At 32.7% G+C, this 22911-nt stretch overlaps 1 protein-coding gene across 4 annotated transcripts in view; it reads right to left on the bottom strand.

The window, feature by feature from the left end:
- The window catches only part of LOC118183815 (NBAS subunit of NRZ tethering complex-like), a 255307-nt gene that overhangs the window by 3900 nt on the left and 228496 nt on the right, over nt 1–22911 (bottom strand). For all 4 annotated transcript variants that reach the window (XM_085827241.1, XM_085827243.1, XM_085827242.1 and 1 more), the window contains 3 exons: nt 19897–20039; nt 15819–15945; nt 13871–13999 (listed from right to left, as the gene is read on the bottom strand). In XM_085827241.1, the coding sequence (XP_085683367.1) occupies nt 13871–13999; nt 15819–15945; nt 19897–20039 (399 nt within the window). The remainder of the gene's footprint in view (nt 1–13870; nt 14000–15818; nt 15946–19896; nt 20040–22911) is intronic.

Below are 22911 nucleotides of genomic sequence, written 5' to 3'. Positions count from 1 at the left end.
TTTGAAGACAGTTACTCAAAATACTGAGAATGCACAATAAAAAGAATTGGTGTATTTTCATTTATATAATCTTTAATGGATAATTTAATCCAAGTCCTTATTTGCATTTAGTGATCTTATAATCATTTTTAGATATACCATATGTACTATTAAATATCAAAAGAATTTCAAGAAAATGAAATCACTGATAAAGTATGAAATTTAAAGTTCATATTTTTCACACTTTAAGCCTCTGAGTGGCATGATCGCCTTTATCTGGTCATGAGATTTCAGTCACTTGTTGGCTGCTATTTAAAAAGACAAAAACTTTATCGGGGAATCTTAGCATATGTTTGTATTCTTATGAAAATACAAAAAGCAACTTGTATAAAGATGCAAGCAGCTTTATACTGCAGCCCTTCTATTATGAAAATAGGATTTAGTTTGCTACTGTAATAATGGCACAATATGTAAGAAAAAGTGCCTGTAAAAGATGCTTTTTACAAATCAGAAATTATCTTCATAAGGATGAGGTCACATTTATGCTGGAAAAAAGGTTTGTCTTTTCAAATAGTGAAAAGGAAGGCATTTCCTTCAAACACTTGAAAATTATAGGAAAATAAATGTCAAAAAATACATCAGCAAATGGTATATACTGCTTTTAAAGTCCTAGCAGAAATACAAAACAATAATATGTTTTATGCACCATTTGTGTTTGAAGCATATATTTCCTTTGTGCCACTTTACACTGCCATGTATATGGATGGAATGTTGCATGATGATCTTGCTTCATTAGTTCACGCACAGCATCGATATTTTCTGGCACAACAATCGATTTCGAACAACCTTTTTTGTGGAATTCATTCTAGAGTGATCCTCGAACATGACTGAATTCATTATACCATTTTTTTACACTGCTGTAGAATATAAAAACAGTACTTGCATGAAAAATAAATGCACGAGAATGTTCAGGAGTCAGTTCCATTTTTTGCCAGAGATGAATTTTTCAATGAAATGTAAATAGCACAAATCATGCTAAAATGGCAAAATGCTTTGAAGAGGTTATGGTTAGAAATATCAAACTTTTGATTGGAATTGTCTGCGGTTGCCTACAAACACTTAGTGTTGCCAAGGCCAGAAATATAAATAGAAAACTTCATATTAGAGCGACAGAAAAGCACAACTTTTGAGTAGTTGGGTGACTATATGATGTTTGGATGTAAAGGCATTTAGGTGGCTTATAAAAAGAATAAAATTAGGTTTTGGGCACCTTAAACAAGATATAAACATCTAGAACTATAGTTAGAATTATTCCACTGTAGCTGGAATGAATTACTCGAATCAAAAAGACTTGGCGAGGATGCCGAGAAGAGGGAACTAGGTAAAATAGTTAAAAAGTGCTTGTAATAGAATCAAATCTGAATATTTAATGGATCAAAATTATCATACAATATATATTATACAATATCTCAGTTATACTTAAATACATTTTACCAAACAATATTTCATTACTCCTATTTAACATGACCATTTTCTTACCAGGCAGTATAATTCAAGAAAAAGAATCAGAAATGTATAGTTTCTGCTATTAATGGCAGAACATATACTTGGCTAAGGAAATTACAGTTCCTTAGACAAGATCTGAAATTTAACTCTAGCAATAGACTAAATAGTCTTTTCCAGTAGCCTAGAATAACCTTGCATAATAATCACATGCAAAAATTAATAGGATCTTGACAATAATAACCATATTAACAAAGACAGCAATTTTACTTACACAGTAATCTACTTCATGAATTCAAAAAGATTTAGAATAAATTTTTTTCAACTAAACTGTGAAGTTGCAAAATGATAACTGGTACAACAATCACCAGTGCCCCTTAATATGCTTCTAGCATCCCTGGAGAGTATTAGTGGTTAGTGGAGGATGTGACTGCTACCCAAGTAAATTTTACTTCTGGAAAATCAGATCGAAGCCAGTCATAGAAACCAAAGAATCATAACAGTAAGCAAAACTGCACTTCAGCCTCTTTACTTACTTTCCAGTACACATGCTGCTTTTTAGGTGTAATATTGCTTACACCTTCAGCAACACTCCGTGATAAAATAGCTATATTATATTACTAAAGGATTTGGCTATTCCTGATAAATGGTTCAAGTGCATGTATTTGCCCACCAGGAACATAGGAAAGGGTGGAGAATCTGCTTTTATTAAAATAACCTTAACCAGGAACAAATTTAAATGAAGTTTTCATTTCATTTTGTGCAGTTAATATCTGTTATTATGTATTCAGTGACTGAAAGTAAAAAACTAGGACATTTTGCACAATGTGACTATAACCAAGCAGCTTACAGCAAACAAAACTGTACCCACTTTTAATCAAAACACTTACTTCCCAGACCTGACCATCCATTTTCTGCTCCTCAAAACGAAATTACAATTTAAAAAGTTTACAAGATTGTAATGATGGGAAGAAAGTGTTCCAAGAGCTGACATTAACAAAGGATACAGATGTAGAAGGTTAAACAATAATAACGTTATTTCCCTTAGATCCCAAATTTTTTATGAATTTAGCTGTGAAATTTTATAGATACAGTGTGCATTACATTTTACTTACTGACTGTAAAGAAAAATCATTACTTAGCTTCACATTTCAAAGCAGTCAAGTCAACAGTATTAATTAATAATGTTTACAAATATCTGAAGGGAACCAGCTTGTGAGAAATTTTGCATTAGCTCATTATGCTGCCACTATCTACTGACGCAATCCCTAAATGACGGTTGTAAATTGACTTCAGAAGTTAAACCCAATTCTGTGGTATAGAAACAAAGCATCACACAGCTAAGGTGCAAGTGCATTTTGGTCCTGAGAATGAACATTTGGATCTGTTTTCCAGTACACACACCGACTGGATGCCGAGAAGCCACAGTCTCACAACAGCATTTGTAATGTGATACTAAAGAATGTGATAGGTCATGGTTGAATGTTGCATTGTTGGAGTGTAGTTCCAAAGTGGGACTGTTATTATAGTGTGGGGTGTGTCAGGAAGTGCCACGACACATGTAAGATTATTTGCTGTTTTCCTCAGCTGTCAGAGCTGCAAGTCCTTGTCATACCTGTCATCACCAATATGCAGAGCTGGATTTATGTATAAGCTATAGCTTAGGACCCTCCAAATTATAGTATAAATAGTATTAAAATATATTATAAGAGACTTATAAAGGGGCCCATATCTCAAATAGCTCAAGGCCTTAACAAGTCTAAATCTAGCTCTGCCAATATGGGGACCTGGCATTAGCGTGCTGTACTGCCATCTCATAGTGAGGTTATTACCACTGTTGTTATGTACTGGTGAAACCATGAACTGAAGACTCAGGTGCAATTGCATCACTTGTATCAGGTCCCTGGGCTTAAGCCACATCCTGGATTGCACATCATAGTGCTTGCATAACTTTAAGTACCATAACATGAATAAGTTCATAGCTGAGAAAAGAATTTCTCAGTGCTACGTGAAGATGAGTCTTACGTATATTTGAGTTACTCCGCTAGTCTACCATGAACTGAACTGAGATTTTGAGGTGAACTGTCACAAAAGTAGAAGTGTACTTCAGTTCCTGGAGCTGACATCTGAATCTCCTTTCCAGTATGGTACTTATTGGTTATTGAGCAGCTACAGGATTTAACGTTTTTACTATTTTATGTTAAAACAAATATCAAATTAAATACTATAACAGGGTTTATGTCGTTCTTAAGAGTCCTTAGATTTTTGGTCCTTAAAAGATCTTAATTTTGGCCAAAATTGGCAGAAGGTCCTTAATTGTTTTCATTAATGGTCCTTTGAAGTCCTTAAAAGTACTTAATTTCCATGTACAAAAATGTGTACGAAACCTGTATAATAATTCAAACATTAAGTAACGCTGAATGCCAAAATTTTAAACCTTGGCATATGTTAGTAAATCCAAAACTTAGCAGAAACTAATCCAAAACATACTATGAACTGAAGATTAACCTAAATTTGAAAGGGGGAAAAATAAATAAAAAGAAGAAAGACTGTAAATTTTCATTCTTGGAAATAAGATATTTTTTATTTGAAATAGGATTTCAAGTTCATTTATAATGTAACTTATACTGATGTTGTTACTCATATCCCATGTTCAGGCTATGGATGCCCTCATCAATAGGTAAAATGCTACCCATTGTAAATGTTCTTGTAGCATTATGAAGATTGCTTTCTTTTAAGTTAAAAACTAATTTTCATATAAGGATGTTAGTGACAGTTCTTGTTTGAGCAAAGTGTGGCTGACATTCATAAAAGATGGAAACAACTTTAAGATGGGACATTTATTTTGCAGTGATTTCATCTAATTCATGTCATTGGCCATAGTTTTTTTTTTTGACCAGCTGAATACTGTAGTGAATGCCCCAGAGCCTTGTACAGCTTTTCCTTTACACTAACCTCTTGGAAAGAGTTTTTGGATAGTGGACTTATATGCTTTGATTCGACAGAGATGCAACAATCGCAGATATTCATAATTTTCCAGGATTTGACCATACACCATCAGCCAAGTTCTACTAACCCTTATAATATCAACTGAGGCAATTAATGCAACTTACTCAAGATTTTATATAAAAATATTAACAAATCAAAGAGATCTACAATTTGAACATCATACTTAAAAATATTAACATTTTTATTGACATTAAAAGAGTATTTCCAGAAATATAAATATCCAGTAAACAGAGTATTTTCAGAAAATTTTGAATCGTAACATTACTTTATGTTCTGAGTATTTATGTATCATCTATGGGTTTTTGCAAATATTACGGCTGCCTAAAACAAAGTTTTGTATTTCTCATTAATAATCATAAAAAGGTATTTCAGCACTGTAAAATGTTTTTATGCTTGGGGGGAGGGGAAAGCTTAAGTACAGTACAGTTATTTGACAGGTTTTACAAATTTTATTTAAATAACTATTTTAAATGAAGGAGACACTAATTCTTAATTATATTATTAAATGTCAAAGGTAATTTCTTTTCCTGAGTACTGTAAATAAATTATGATAATATATTCTCTTTGGGATGGTGCCATCATAACCTTATAATATAATTAATTATGCATGTTTTTGAAAAAGTTACTGTGAATGTCCAGATTTTGCACTCTAATTTATATTTAAAGTGTTTTCTCTTAATCCTCATGCTTTGTGTATAAGAAATAATATATACTAAGTTATATGTGTATACTAAGCTATATGTGAGATTAATAATAGTAGATGGGAAAATTTGTAATTTTTTAATTTATCCACACTATATTTGGATTATTATTTAATATGTATATATGTTATTTTAATGTTTCTGGAATGGAATGAGCTTTATTAAAAAAGAGCTTTCTAATGATACATGAGTTTTTTGTAATTTATAGATTATGGATGGATAATTAAAATTTGCATATGTGTATTAGGTTTATGCATGATTATGAAATTTCATATTTAATTAATTAAAATGGTATGAAATTTTCTGTGTTTTTATTTCAAACTAATTTATTACATTGTTTATAAAATAAAAAAAATTTCAGTTAATACTGCATGACAGTGGCAGGCAAAACCTACTGTATACAAGCTGATCGTTGTATAAACCAGAGATAAAAATTTTATAAGGTATTTCTCCCACCTTCTTATCATGCCTTCGTGGTATGGTGGTCTGCATGCTGGGCGCATATTCCAGAGGTCCGTGGTTCAATTCCTGGCGAAGACGTTGCTAACTTTTCATTTTTCATGCCTCAAAATAATCCTAATGTCTCTACAGTTGCGCCCAAACTAAAAAGGGTGGTGGATGGTTTGTGTTCCCTATAAACCCCAGCAGCCCTTTAAAAGGAGGAGTATATAAGATATTTTTCCCACCTTCTTAGCATGCCTTTATGGCATGGTGGCCTGCATGTTGGACGCATATTCCAGAGGTCCGTGGTTCGATTCCCGGCGAAGGCGTTGCTAATTTTTCATCTTTCCTGCTTCCAAATAATCCTAATGTCTCTACAATTTAAAAACCTTTGAATTTAATACTGCATTTAAATCCAGCTAGATATTTTGCCAAAAGTGTGAATAAATTATTGTGTAATTGTTGGGAATTATTTTATTAAATAATTAAATCTAGGCTTGTTTTATCTAGGCTTAAAATCTAGGCTTAAAATCTAGGCTTGTTTTCCATGAAATAAATATAAAATTTAAAGATTTTGATAACAAACTTTTATTTATATTGTTGTGTGCATGCGGGTTCATAATAGATTGAATGGACACAGCTCCGATGATAGGTGATAAAATTTACTTTCTGAAAAGAAACACTTCAGAGATCTGGAACTTTTCACAAAAATAGTTATATAACTCTTAACAATATCACAGAGTACAATCAGTAGTTACACTTCAAACTACTAAGAATGTTTACAAAATGGAAATGCAAACTGCACCTAAAGAGCGAAACTAACCTGGAGATACCTTAGTATTCTGACTTGTGCTGAACTAACAACAGGAACTAAGAGCAGATGCTCTCTCTAGCCTCATATAGCTTTTACACAGCTCCGAGATATTTGCAGTACTTTCTGCTTCTTGAAATTACTGGAAAGCGTATGAGGCCAGGTATGGTTACATTTGCATCTGAAATCAGTTACAATACCTGTTACAACGATACAGGAACCAGACCCAAATGTCACCAAGTCTGGCAATTTCTCGTCAAATTTGATGACAAAATAAGTCACCGAAACCTTTGCCAGCTTGGATATCTTGCCAAATTTATTTAATGTCTAAACAGGCTTCTTACTTTTGTGACATAGCATCTTCTCTCTAGATTTTCCTGCTACATCATACAGAAAAAATATAAAAATTTCAAGTATAATTTTATTAAAATTATCTATACATGAACAAAATTCATAACATTGCCCCCTTCCCAAGAACTGCATATCTTGGGCAGTACAATTCAGGCAAATTAATGCAATACTTAAAACAACTGCTGCATAAATTTACAAATTTACATACAAATAAGATCATGGTCTTAGTATTCTATTTACATTATATACACTGTGGGTACTATGCACTATGGCTTGTCGTAAAGAGCGATTTTAGGCTTAGTATTTAATGACTTATTGATCCAAACTAAGATGTCATTCAGACTGTTTAAGACTCTGTAAGAACTGTCCCAAATTGACTGCAGTTTAAGAGAGAGTTCTTTCTGTTGAATCGGAATTCATAAACACACCTTGTCATCTTCATTGAATCCATGTCCTGTAGCTCTTGTCGCATCGGGTCTTCATCTTCTCCGTTCTCCAAGTTGACTCTGCAAAACTAACTGTACATCACTTCAGACTGTGCCTGGAGATTTTGGATGTACTCCTGTGGCGATGAAGGAGCATCTGGAGGGCAACCAAACGAGAGATCATAAGGCAGGTGGTCACGACCGAAAATCATCTGTGATGGGGCATAGCCAGTAGTCTTGTGGACAGCACTGCAATAGGCCAGTACACAGAGTCAACTTCTTGTCCTAGTCCTGTTGTTTCTGGAACAGGATTGGGACAATTAAACATCTCTACCATACCATCTGACTGGGAATATAAAGGTGCTGTTTGGGTTTTGTTAATGCCGAAAAGCTTGCAGATTTCTTTATTTAGAGCTGAGATAAAATTTCTTCCTTGATTGGAATGTAACTGAACAAGTACTCCAAACCTCGATATCCAATGCTGTATCATTACCTCTGGTCAGAAATCGGATACGTTTTAGGCCACTTATTGAAGTTATCAATGGCAATGAGGATGTACTTGTTGCTATCACCATTTCGTTGCACAGGTCCCTGGATGTGAAAGGCGATATGTTCAAAAGTGACTCCTGTTACACTGTAACATTGCAACTTCCCTCGACTACATTTCTTCAGTCTTCCAATTCGCACGGGCATCACAAGATTAGTACCAGTTCTGCACGTCATCTTTTGCATTATTTTAGTAGAAGTGTTCTCGAACTCTATCCAAAGTCTTCATTATTCCCAAGTGGCCTCCTGTAGGGCTGCTGTGTAATTTTTTCAGGACGTTCATGATCTTGAATGTATCAGCTGCCTTCAGAATGCCTTTTCATCATCCGATTCGAACTCTTGTACAAGACACAGTTTTGCATGTGGAGTGAGTCCCAGGCAGCTCAATACTGTTTTGTCATGGGACTACAGATTGCAATGTCCTGCCAGTTGGGTTTCCTGTTTGAAGACTCCATTAAGTCAATTATGGGTTTAATGTCACCATTTTCCAACTGGTCTTTCCTGACTTCTTCGTCACTCCATAAATCACAATCAGCCAACTCTGAAGTTGTAGTTTGTTGTGTGACTGGATTAAGCAGCTCATATTTTTCTTCAACCCTGTGATATTCCTGGAGCCCTTTGTATCCATCTAGCTATTTGGCTCTCAGGATTCTTGAAATTTTAAGAAGCAGATCAATGATGCATCATCCATGGGGAGCAAGAATTTTCAACCGTAGAGTTAATGATGGAAATGTTTAATGGCTTTAATTATGAGGAGCAACTCTTTCTTGGAAACACAGTAATTCCTCTCCAGTTTAGACAGATACTAGCTCCAGTATGCCATGATACATTTTTGATCGTTTATTTCTTGGGACAAAACAGCACCGAAACTCTCATTGTTTGCATCCGTGTCGAGAACAAATGGTTAGCCAAGCTGATGATACATCAGGATTGCAGCAGATGTTAAAGCCTTCAGTTTGTCAAATGCATCCACACATCCATCCGGATATCACATCCCTACGATCTATAGTCAATTCTGTCCACAAGAACTTTTTGAGCATCTCCAGTCTTTTACTGATGGCACTTTTTCTCTATCCATACACACACTTTCAGCAGAGATAACATGCCCAAGGTAAGTCGCTTCCTGTCTGAGCAATTTATATTAGGTATGACTTAAGATTGGCTTCTTTAAATTTTTTAAGCACCTTTATAATATTTTCTAAATGTTCTTCAAAACTCTCTCCAATGATGTCAGACAGGCTACGAAGGAAAAACTTCTGAACACGGTCTCCATAAGGCGTTTGAACATTGCTGGTGCATTATATAATTAAAGTGGCATCACCTTGAACTGTCAGAGTCCTTGTTGAGTAGTAAATGCCATCTTTTTGCGATCATCAAGATGTATTTCTGCATGCCAATATCCATTCTTCTTATGCATTGTTTTGTAAAGATTACAATAAAATTATTATTTTAAAAATACAGTAAAAAAATACTCAGATTTAATATCTATCGTATTACTTTTAAGCAGAATCTAATGTATCCTAACATTTTTGGGAGTCACTTGACAATGAGCAAAGTATATATAATATTATACTATAAAAAAAGGCGTTTTATGTTCTGTCCTCTTCGGTCTTTAATAATAATCCTAAAAGCACTTTTTTATTATTATTTCATACATAATTAGATCATCTTAAAAGTAAAATTTTAAATATATTCTATATTAATTCATTTATCTGAAAAAAGCAGAGAAAGAATAAATTAAATCTCGTATAAACTACCAGATGAATTTCAAATGCAGTGTGAGAAGTGATTAAATTACCTTATAACTGTTAATTTCCTAAGAGAAAAAATCCCGTGAAATATAGAGTATAATAAACATACATCAATAAACATCGATTTAAATAAGACAGAATCAAATAACAAAGTTTAAACAGCTATCATTTCACAACTATGCAAAGTATTACATAGTTTGAAAAGCTAAACTTGTCATCCATTTATTTTAAATGCAAAAAAAACGAATACTTAGGGCGTGATATAAACTGTCATGATTCAATCATAAAAAAAGGGGTTACGTCACTTCGTAGATATTTAATTTGCAAGCGAAAAATTCCATGACATTTAATAAACAATAAATATACACCTGGAGACATGAGTTAAAATGAAACAGAATCAGGTATCAGCGTTTAAACACTGACCACAAGTCATTTTGTTTGAAAGATGGCAGCAGAGTGGAGGTAGGGTGGTAAACTTGGCGCGCGAAAAGCAACTTAATCGCGGTCGCGACAGACACTTTACTCAAAAGCAAGGGGCCCGGGATGTCAAAACCACTTCCGGAAAGAGTGTCCAAAATATAGTCAATTCTAGGAACAGAATAGCCATCTTTCTTTGTAACTTTGTTCAACAAGCAATAGTCAATGCCAAATCTAGTTGAATTGTTTTTCTTTCTGACCAGGACAATGGGAGAGGCCCAAAGACTTGCTGAAGGCTCGCTTTCTTGCATGTCCTTTAAAAGTTTTCTGACTTCTTCCTGTAGATGTCTTGGTCTTGTCACAATTACACAATCGCTTGTTTGGTGGATGACCTCTGGCAACACTAAGTTGATGAGTACTAAGACTACTAGTACTCCTTATGAGGTATTACAGTCCATGGGATACTACATTATACTGCACCAGAAGTTTCTATTTTCGGCTATAGATTCATGTAGAATGTTTCCATTTTTGGTGGTACTATGATATCACCTTCATCATTTATTCTGAATTAGGGTATGTCCTCAAAGGTAGAATGCAGTTCATTATTTTAAAAGTTTAAGGAAAAATTCTATTTCCATAGAAAGTCTATTCTGAGTATGCCAGGGTCTAAAATATTTGCTACTTATGCTATGTGACGGTAGGCAGCACTTCCAAACATGATGTTTACATTGAATTTTCCATCAATGCCGATTTTATCATTGGACACAGTCTGGAAGATAACGCATGGTGGCATCCAGATAAGTTTATCTTCCAATTGTTGAAACAAATCTCTTTGGATGATGGTAATATTGGCTCCTGTATCGATAATCATATTGCAAGGGGCTCCATTGATATGTCTCATGATGTAAAGATGATTACTGCTGCCAATCATTGCAGAAATTTGAAGTGTTTTAAAATGAGTCTTCGCAATAACTGGAAATCTGTGCTCTGCAAAATAGGCACTAATTTGCTTCCTGAGTCCTTGGTAGAGGGAGTTCTTAATATCCATGCCTTGTGGTGTTCTGTAGTTCCTTTATACGTGGCCTTCAACACCACAGTTCAAGAACTGTAGGGCTAGTTTCTTGTCACTCCTATTCCATAGATATATATAAGGCATTATTTATATAAGGTTTATTATTTATATATTTCCATAGATATATATAAGGCATTATATATATAAGGCATTGACTTGTCTGGTTAAATCCTCTAGACCAGTGGTCCCCAACTCGCGGACAGGTACGGTCTGTGGATTAAATGGTACCGGGTCGCCCATTTCATTGAAACTGACTTTAAATTCCTAGGTTTATATCCCAAATTAAAAAAATCTGTGATTTATTAAAATTTTATTTATTTAAAAAAGAGGCCCCCGAAGGTAGTGACAATTTTTTTAATGTTTTAAAAAGTAAAAGTAAAAAAAAAAAAAAAAAAAAAAAAAAAAAAAAAGAAAGAAAGAAAGAAAGAAAACCACCGCAACTATTTTTTCTTTCAATTAGTTTAAAAAAAAAAAAAAAAAAGAAATCATCATAACTGAAAATACAAATCATTATAAACTTTTTTAATCCTTGACATCAGTCATTCACAGGGCTATCTGTATCTCAGGATCCCGGATGTCATTGATGAAGTACTGTAGGGACAAGATTTCCCTTGTATCTAATGGGCAGTCTGAAAAAAGTGAGATGATATCTGCTGCATCTGCTCTCAGAGTAGCGAGATGGCAGACTTCAATCCAATCTGTTTGCATTTCCTATTATAGTGAACTGCATTTTGTACACTTAACAGGAAGTTTTTCCAGCATATGTGGACAGATTTAGAGAGGAACAAGAAGGCAAGTGTAAAATTAAAAACCTTCAGAGTTACTTTCTGCTGTTGCTATGAATTTCTTTAAGGTATCAACTTCTTTGGTGCTTGTAGAGACCCATCACCAATTTATTATTCCACTGCAGAAACTCTTTCTTGAATATCTCCAACTTTGTCTATTCTGCCTTCCATAGCCTTGAATCTGTTTTCTATTATGCAGGTAATTTCTCTTTTCATTTCCCCGTGACCTGCTTCAATCTTCAGCTTTCATATCTTTAATAACGTTCATCTTTTCTTGAACTGCTTTAATACTTGATCTACTTTAATCTTCTTTTCAGCTTTTGTATCTTCTTAAACGGATTCATGACCAACCTTCATCTTTTTCTTTAAAAGCTTTCATCTCTTTTTTAATAGAATTGACTGCCCCTTCTATCTTTTCTTGGAATGTACAAGCTGTCTTAGTTGCTCCTTCACTGCACTTGTTACCAGTATTCAATCCCAGTTCTGACACTAAACATGTTACGTGATAGGTTGACAAAATTTATTTTATCAAAAGAAATGCTTCAGATATCTGGAACAATTTACAAAAATAGATGCACAACTCTTCACAATATCACTGAGTACGATCAGTAGTTACACTTAGTCCCCAAAACCACTGCCAGCATGGCGATGTGTCACATTACCAAGATAGCTATTTATTCAATGTTAAATATACTTGCCCCTGTATTCTTACTTTTCCGACACAATGTCGTCTCCCAGGATTTTCCTGTTACATTTTTACAGAAAACATATAACAATTTTACATATAATTTTACTAAAACTATCTATGTGTGTACAAAATTCAAAACAATATTTATAAATAAGTAGATGGAGTCAAACCCCATTATGATTAAATTTAGGGGGCTGAAAGTTTAGTTCTTTATATCTGGTAGTTATTAAAAATGAATTACAATTATTATGTGCAAATATTAATTTTTTTTGTTTTTCACTTCTGTCATGCTTACAATAATTTTACCTGGAAAATTTAGCATAAAAGTCATGGTTTTGATCCATCCCTCCAATTACACATTTCTATCTATTAAAATTATGAATATCAACCATTAGTACTGTCTTACAGCTTAATAGAAAAACTCAAATAGAATCAATAAACGGATTCAAACTCTTTGTTTTGAATGGATCAATCGTTCTTTGGCTCCATGCATGACCTTTGTTTGCTCTTACAATATGTTTATTATGTGTCTTGGTTTTCCAAAAATTGATTGTTACCAGCCTTGCAATTTTTTATTCTTTCTAAATACAGAGAAAGTTGGAGGTTAAATAAAAACAGCATTAATACCTAAAGGAGATTTTCTTATTCACCTGGACAGAACAAATTCAGAATTAGTAAATTTATAATTAAAAGTTGCAGAAATTCTGGGGGGGGGACACTTGAAAAATTTAAAAAAAATATTTGCGCATGATGCATGCAATGTTAATGTTAATAAAACGTTTCAAATCACTAAGTCAAAAATCCTTCAAGTTTTACAAAATATGAAACAGATAATAAAATAAATTCCAAATTTGAGCTTTCAGATGCCCATATTCGAGTGGAGGACTATGCTATTCAAAATTTGATGTCTCCAGGTATTGTTTTTTCACAATGCGAGAAACATACATACATTCATGCAGATTCTTCATTATTTAATTCCTTTAAATATAATGCAGGTCTCTAATATTTGGTGACAACAAGTTGTAAAGTGAAATGCCGCTTATAGTGAACCAATGCAAAATGCCAAAAAAAAAAAAATTAATAGCTTTTCTGGGCAAATTACCCCTTTGGGCTTAATAAAAAAAGAGAGAGATTGAAGAGAATTTGTGAATATCCATAGCTGTCAGTTATCAAAAGAGATAATCATCCTAGCAAAAGTAGTAGCATCCTCCTCTTCCTTCCTATGTTATTACAATAAATTTAATAAATTTTTATTATAGACAAGTACATGTAGGTAACTTGCATTTATTTACTGAAAAGTTATTAGCAAAACTTGAACTGTATATTACTCTTCTATAGCAGTAACTTAAAGAATTATTAAAAATAGAGTATTCTTAACAGAAAAATGTTACCTTTGGATTATCTTTGAGTATATTTAAAGCTGCATCATGTAAGGCTTTATAATCTGTCTTTAATGCATATTTCATTGTATAAAGAATGCATCCCTTTTCTTGTATCTTTCTGAAGACTTCTTGAGAACACTTTCCAATAGTAAAATAAAATTTAAAAAAAAAAAAAAAAAAAAAAAAAAAATTATATGTTAAGTAAATTTTGCCATATTGTACATTGATTCAGTTCACTAAAAATCATATGAATAAAAATAATTCATATGATTAATTTTAACATAATAATACAACAAACAGTATTCTCAAATTTCTTACAATTTTGTATCTTCCAATTTACAAAAGTAATGTAATATTAGAATATTTTTACTAAATTGCAAATGATAAGTAAAATCTACATCTCTTGTCTTAATAACTGCAAAACAGTTTTTAGTTTATTAGGAAAATTATTACTTTTTAGAATAACCAAGAATAAGGACGTCCATATTTTCTTTTATTGCAGAAAAATTAATTTTGTTTCCTTTGATGAAGTTATTTAACAAGTTTGAACAAAACTTTGTCTACGACAATGAGATGTTGGATTGGATGTTATATCATTCGCTGTTTAAGTGCTAGTGGTGATGGTGAGGACGTAGAACAGAGAACTTGATGCCTTTTCATTGTTAGGCTGTTGGAGATGACCTTCTTCCACCAGCCACTGCTGAAACAAGGACGTTTTGCTTCAAAAGCTTGTACTTTAGGGTCTAGATCAATATTGTACTCAGTATCCAGAATTAACTACAGAATGTTTTCTATCGTTTATTCAATTTGCAGGCATACCACCAATAATGATGTATTTTCTACCTCCTCACCATGTTTCTTCATGGCATAAATGGTAGCACATCTGGCAGGCAGTCGGAAGATCTGGAGTTCAAATCTCAATGAAGGCATTACACATTTGCTATGTTTTCTGCTTCAAAACCCCAACAAACTCTACAATGTGTTTCCTTGAAGATAAATTCACAGTTCATAAACACTGCTAACATGGATCATCCTGTATATTAAAGCATCAAGAATCAATGTGGTACCTGAAATCTTACTTTTGCTAAAAATTATAACTGTCACAAAACAGGAAAAAATTCCAAGATACATCATAAGGAACAGTTGAAAGCTTAAGAGAGGTAATTTTGCACAGGTTTTACTAACAGTGCATCCCTTTGAAAAGAAGTGCATCGAAATTACTCCTAAGTTATGTTAAAATGTGACAACAAGTTGTGATTACATTGAAATCTTTTGAGTCACCATGCTTGAAACATAATTATAAAAAATTATCAGGCACCAAAATTATTATCTTGAAATTAAATGAATATAATAATTTACAAAAAATTTAAATTTCAAATCTCTCTGTTTTTTAATTGTTAAAGACTTGAGAGAAAAATTAATTTTATTATCATACAATTATTATTTACCTTAATTATATTAAATCGAAAAGCAAATTAATTCAACACAATGCACATGTTTATCCTGATTTCAAAATAACATCAACAAATTTAAATAGATTTCAAGACAGCAAATATGAGTTAACAAATACAAAAATAGTAAAAAAACAAGTCCAATTAACAGATGCAAATTAAAATTTAAATACTGCCAGCAATGCCACTCATTAGAAATGTTATGCAATACAGTACAATAAAAATTTAATACGAGGTTAAATGATTAAAAATATATTTGCACAAAGCTGTAAATAAACGAGTTAAGACTTTTGAACATTATAAGGCATTTCTCCTGCTTTCTTAGCGAGTCTTCGTGGTGTAGTGGTCTGCATGCTCAGTGCGTAATTGAGAGGTCCGCCATTCGATTTACGGCGAAGGTTTGCTAATTTTTCATTTTGCCTGCTTCCAAAAATACCTAATGTCTCTACAACATACATACATCTAATTAACAAATTTTGGTACAAGATAATAAAGCTAATTTTTACCTTTTCATTAAAAGAGGGAAATACTGATGCCTTTTCAAGTATGCTAACAGCAGCATTCAAAGCATCTTTGTTTGACAAAGCTATTAATCCACATAAAAGTTTAGCCCATGGTTCATCATTACATGCCCTAAATCAAAAATAAGAAATTAATAATTTAAATATAACTAAACGTATTAGTAAGAAATTCAATCAAATATATAACCACTAAGAATTTTTCATGCGGATTATTTTATAAAAATTATTGAAAAATTTAAACATTTCATTACAGTTCTCATTCTTCATTAGGTACAGTTTTTACTAATGTAAAACTGGAAAAGAAAACCAAAGTAAAATGTATTTAAAGGGACTACATATTACTAGTAAAAAAAATCTGTTATCCAGTGGCAGAGGCCGGAGCAATTTTGGGCCAATCAAGAAACTTGAACAATCGAATCGACACAGATGACTCGGCGAGACAGCCCTGCATGTGAGGGAACATGTGCAGAACTAATACTTTCAACTCAAAAGTATATCTTTCAATGATGTACAAAATGCACAGATATGACAAATGGAATTCTTTTAGAATATTTTTATCTGCTCATGTATATTTGAAAATATTTCAATATACTGGAGACAGCAATGAAATATTTGCAGACTAAAGGATTAGATTACATACTAGCATATAATATGGTTAGGGAAGCTACATGCTCTTTAAAATCCACTTCTAGAAACTTCGATTTAATATTTAACGCATCAAAATTTTTTGTGATGGATTGCAACAATAAACTAAAAGGTTGGGGTGTGATATAATTAAAAAAGAAGAACTACCTGCTAAAAGATGCCAAAAAGTGAAACAAATGGGCAACGAAGAATCGTCTGACAATAATTTCAATTGCTCTATCAAACAATTTGAAGTTACTGTCCTTAATTTTATAATTGATAACACCATTTCATCGATGGAAAGTAGGTTTAACTTTTTGATGTGCGTGATATTATTTTTATAATTTTTTTTTAACTAAAAACCCTAGAAATTGAATATTATGGTCCTAGAGACAAATAATATATGAATTGAAAAAAATCCACGTCGAGGATTTTGAAACTTACTGAGGAAGTAGGGGGAAAAAACTTACCTTTTTCCGTGCACGTTTCCAATAAACGACAAAATTTACAAATTAAAATATATATATATATATATATGTAAGATTTGCATTATATATAATTTTTTACATTATTTTACAAAGTAAATCGTCAGTGAAAATATAAGTACCTACATAATAAGGACGTTTGGCTAAATGGATAAAAAAACTCAGTAACGTAAGGATAAAAAAAGACACACTGCTTTTTTTTTTAAAAAAAATTTCAAAGAACAATTTTTTTGTGACACTGTTCAAAGCATGTTTTGTCTTTTAGGTACATGCATAGACCCACATTGCACGTTTTGTACATGTATCTTGTTCTGCGAGGTTTCTTCCATGTGCTACAAAATGTACACTGCCTGGATCTAAATTTCACTGGTGTATGTCCAGCGTTATTTAGTTCCTTTTCATCTGGCAGATGAAATTTGTGGTTTTTTATGTTAATGGTGGGAGAGGGGCTTGGTCTTTTTGGCTTTGGTACGGATCATTTGTTTCCCATTCATACTTATTTTACTCATATTTCATCCCAAAATATTCAGAAAATATTTTTAATTTAAATAAAACTTTATGTGATTTCTATTTTTAATTATAGCAAAGTATATTTACATTAAATTTAAACCACAGGAAATAATTTATAAAATCAATTTTTTTTGTAATATTGTACTAATTTTGTATTGTTTGTATTCAATAATTTTTGAAATTTAAATTTGTTTATATTACTAAAAGGAAGTTATTTTGTCTCATTGAAAACAAATCTTAAAAGGCATCCGATTTGAAGTACTAAGACTTAAAACACGTCTGATTCTGCATCATTTTGTGTTGTTTAGAGGTAAAAGATCAGTAATCAATTCATTTTCACTCAAAAATTTTGGAAAGAAGAGGAGAAAAGAATTTGAAAACTGGTGGTTTCAGGGAGCGACCAAAGCGTTAAAGGGCATAGGAAGTTGTATGAAGACATATCACTTCTCAATCCAAAAAAATTTCGAAGCCATTGTTGCTGAACTCTTTTGACTATTTATCTATATTATTAGGGCACTATGCAGGTTAACAATTTATAATAATCTTAAGGACATATAATTAACATATTTATATAATTAGGACCTAGTAATTAAATGGAAAATACTAAAACATTCAATTGAAAATCATTATTTTGAATATAATACTAAGTCAGGAGAGAGTGCTCTATCTAATAATTAGCATTCATACAAAGTTAAATGGAATTTTTGAAAATATTACATCTTGTGTGCATATAAATTACTTTTGAAATATAATTTATATAGCAATGCATATGCCAATGTCTTTTTTGCTTATAAGTTTGTACTAACCCTAGCTATAATGATGAATGTGAAAAGAGATTTTTCAAAATTGTAAAATGTAAATTAAGGAGTACTATGAAGCAAGCTAATTTGGAGTTATTGCTATTGATGAACAAAGAGAAGTATATTTTGGCTAAAGCAAAAATTGAAGATATAATGGAGGAAATATTTGCCCAGGCACCTGGAATTAAAAAATATTTAAATGGCTAATTATGAATCAGCCGCTGTTTTATTTATATAATTATTTAGTTACTGTTATTTATTGTTTGTAGTTTATTTGAATATATATATATATAAGATATAAAAAATATGATAGCTGCTCTAATAAAAAAACTGGTGACCTCAAAATTAACATTCTAGATTTGGTGGTCTCCTCCTAAATTCATCTGTTCTAACAAGTTTGAGATCCTTCTGTGTTATGTAACAATCTAAGATTAACCAATCAAAGCTTGTCTCTAGAATTGCACCTACTTTGGTATAAATACCACTGGCGAGTTAAGCCATGATAACTGTAAGCTGATTCCTCATATGCAGTAAATTATGACTTATATATACAAGGTCTGTCCTGAAAGTAATGCACCCATTTTTTTAAAGAAATTTATTGAACTGATTCATACAAGTACTCAATATTTTTTTAAATATATCCCTCCTGCTTTAACACACTTGTTCTAGCGCGATTTCCATGCTTTATATGTGTCTTGGAAGTCCGTCAAAAATGGATGTCCTTTAGTAAGCTCATCGTGGCCACCTTGATGTTCTCCAGGGTCCCCAAATGCTGTCCTTTGAGGGATTTTTTAATCTTCGGGAACAGAAAGAAGTCAGGCAGGACAAATCAAGACTGAAGCAATGCAAAAGTCTCCAACATCATTTTCTCAAATTTGAAACAAAACTTTGCGTATTGCGGCTCGAGAGTTTTTTCCATCTTGATTTCGACTGAGCACTCACACAAAGGCTCTCTGAAACAGGCACTGTGACTCTCCAGGAGCTCGGAGCCGATTGGCACTGGTCGCAGTGTTCGTGTGTTCCTAAGACTCTACCCACCCTTCCATGCAAGCGGCAATGCTGTGCGATGGAAAGTTGCAGCAGAAGAAAATGGGGCGCAATACTTTCAGGACAGACCTTGTACAAATGAGCTGTTACTTTTCTGCAAAGGTATATTTTTATTTTATAAAATAATTTTTTATGATGATGATAATGACAATGATAACTTATATGTGTAATGGATATTTCATAATGGGGCCTTAAGGCTGACATATTTTTAAACTTATTTCCTGGAATTATTCTAGCTTAATTAACCAGTCTCTCGAGCAAGTTGAAAATGACATCAAGAATTGCAAATTTTGCAATAAAATATAACGGTCAATTTTTGTCATAATGGAGTTAAACTTTTAATTTCATTTTTTCATAGAGAATATAAAACTTCTCCAAATTTAAGTATAGGAACTGGGAGCCTGCATTAAAAGTTAAATTTCGTTAGTTGCTGAAAATTAATTAATTATTATTTTTTTAAATTTGACATTGCAAAAAAGAGAGAAACAGCAACTCTGATCTAGGGCAAAATTAAGCTTTTGCCATTTTTTAAACTATAGAATTGACATTTTATACATACATTTCACATAACTAATTACAGAAATGATAATGACTTACCAATCCTCATGCTCTGAAAATGCAGGCCAGTGGCTTAATAATTTTGCTAAAGCAATGAAATGGTTAACTGTCCTGCACATATTGAGAAGAGTGTCGAATAAAATTTTTCTCTGAAATTCATCTTTCACTTCTTCTTCGGATACCTTTGAAAATATACACGTAATTCAACAGTAAATCTATGAGATTGCAAAGTTTTACAAAACAATGCAGAAATTTAATGCTAAAATTTAAAGTGGAAGCATTAAGCTTAACATCCTTGTATAAGGTAAATGATGAGAATTAGTTTCTCAGTTTTCAATATAGTTCTCATTGTTTTAAATGCACTTAGCATGGTTATCCTTTATGCAAGGGATTCCACCAGAAAAAATTACTTTGCTACAGCCTTCAGATTCTTTCATATTTTTAAATCATCCATTGTTGTACCAAATACAACAATGGATGTTATTTACTCTATAATGCATGATTCATCTTACTGAATTATACTGGTATGTGCTTACAATTTCATAATGTTTTGAATGCATACAAAACTAATGATAGCTTGATACAACTTATTTTACCAATGCCAGATTAGATGAATATAATGAAAGAGAAGCAGCTGGAATTTCCCATTTATAGCTGACGAACTTATATGAAAAACCAACAGTCTCTGGGATATTTTTTGGAATGTGTAATGACACTATTTCAAAAAACTACAAATTGACTTATATTTACTTTATAATGCATGATTCATCTTACTTAATTATACTGTTATGTGCGTACAATTTCATAATATATTGAATGCATACAATAGCTTGATAAAATTTATTTTACCAAAAGAAACACTTTACAGTTCTGGAAGTTTTATCAAAAAGATTTGTACAGCTCTTTCTAGTATGACAGAGCAGAATCAGTAGTTACCACTACAAACTACTATGAATGCTAAACACAACGCAGTGCAAAGCACCTCTAAAGAGCGATGCTTACATGGAGACATCTCAGCATTCTGAACTAAAAACTAAGAATTGATCTCTCTCAAGTCTTCTAAAGTTTTCTCCCAGCCATTAAGGAATTTCCTGTACCTTCCATTTCTCAAAATTACTGGAAATCATATATGTTTAAAGTCACATCTAAGGCCTGGATACAGTTACATATAGAGATCAACTACAGTTATACAGTGACTCGACAAAAACGTCGCCGAGACTCTGACTTTTAACAATTTCTCGCCAATTGAGTGAGAAAGCCATTTACAGCAATGTTAAGTAGATTAGCCCCTGATATCTTATACTTCTGGAAGAGTTTTGCTCTTTTCAGACTTTTCATGTTACATTATATAAAATTTGCAACAAAATATAATATGATTCTGATGTAAAATATAATATTAACAATTAATTAGATGTTCTAAATTTTGTGCTCTTTAGCTACTTTGTAATTTTTTTTCACTTTTATACTAAGAAAATCTTGAACAGAGAAGAAAAGCATTTATTTATTAAAGTATTTTTAAATATGACGAAAATTAAATTAATTTTAATGTAAATACTATTGTGTGGATGCACTTAGTAATGCATCATTTGTTGAGGCAAAATTAACTGATTAAACACTAATCAAAGATTCATAAACAAATCTAAAAATATCTACACTATACTTAGACAGTTAATTCGATTAGAAAAATTATCTGAAAATAACTAGAGTTGGCAGAATGGTATTTGCCAAATTAAAGTTACATTCATTACTGAGAAACATTTTTCCTTATTAATGGCTGAAGATTGAAAGCCATGAGATTCGGTAATCTCCCAGGAGAACAGCAGTTGTGATGGCAAATGAGAGTCTCACAGGGAAACCTAGAGAGCTGGTCACAGTGCTAGAATTTTACGATGCTGTCGCATTCTACAGGTTCATGGATTTGGAGCGATTGATAATACCACTGAAGAATCAAAACACAATTTATTCATCAGTATTACAGAGAACAGTCCAAAGATGCATTACAGTCATCTAAAAACTATGACAAACATAATGAAACAATCCACAACACAACCTTCAGACTAAATTGCAGCTCTCGACTCAGTTAGGTCACTCTCAAGATGACCTCTGAACCCTAAACCCACTTTTCAAGGAAGCTATCTTACTGCAACTGCACATTTTGAAATGATATAAAAGCATATCCCATCTTAATCACTATAATGCTAGCGGGCTCACTACTCTGAAGGAGGTTACGAAGATAGTCTCTAAACTTAATCTAAAGAAGACGCCAGGCATTGATGGGATCATGAATCTCATGATCAGGAATTTGCCTAAAAGTGGCATTACAAGACTCACAGGCATCTTTAACGCTTGTATTACGTGTTGCTACTTCCCAGAAAGCTGGAAATGTGTGAAAATATTTTTGCTTCCCAAACACGCTAAAGACATCACTAAAGTAGAAAATCACAGGCCGATTAGTCTTTTATCCAATCTAGCCAAGATATTTGAAAGGATTATCTTACAAAAATTTCAGCCCTACTTGCAATTCCTACCTGATGAACAGTATGGCTTTAGGAGTGAGCTGTCTACTGCGAAACAACTAATTAGACTTGTTGAGTTCATTGGATCCGCACTCCATCATAAAAGCTGCACAGTACTGCACATGCTAGACATGGCCAAAGCATTTGACCGCATTTGGCATGAGGGTCTAATCTACAAAATAATCAATTTTAATATTCCCAGAGAGCTTATCTTACTGACACATTCTTATATCACAAACAGATTCTTCACTGTGAACTGCAGACAGAGTCATTCTGGCTACAAGATGATGTCAGCAGGGGTCCTGTTTGGGGCCAATTCTTTATTTATTCTGTGCGGCAGATTTTTCCAAGGAACAAATTAAATTGGAACATGCTACTCGCCTGCTATGCGGATGATACGGCGGTAGCAGTTAAATCAGTAAATCCTAACAGAGCCATTAACATTTTGCAAGATATTGTCCTTGATATTGAAGAATGGTGCTCCAACTGGAGGATTTCTATTAATGCTGATAAGTCTCAACTGTTTATCGTATGCAGG

Source organism: Stegodyphus dumicola, chromosome 11 (assembly GCF_044657685.1).
Source record: "Stegodyphus dumicola isolate Sdum_Otavi_A_Nest chromosome 11, ASM4465768v1".
Lineage (NCBI taxonomy): Eukaryota > Metazoa > Arthropoda > Arachnida > Araneae > Eresidae > Stegodyphus > Stegodyphus dumicola.
This window is presented reverse-complemented; position numbering and strand designations above follow the sequence as displayed.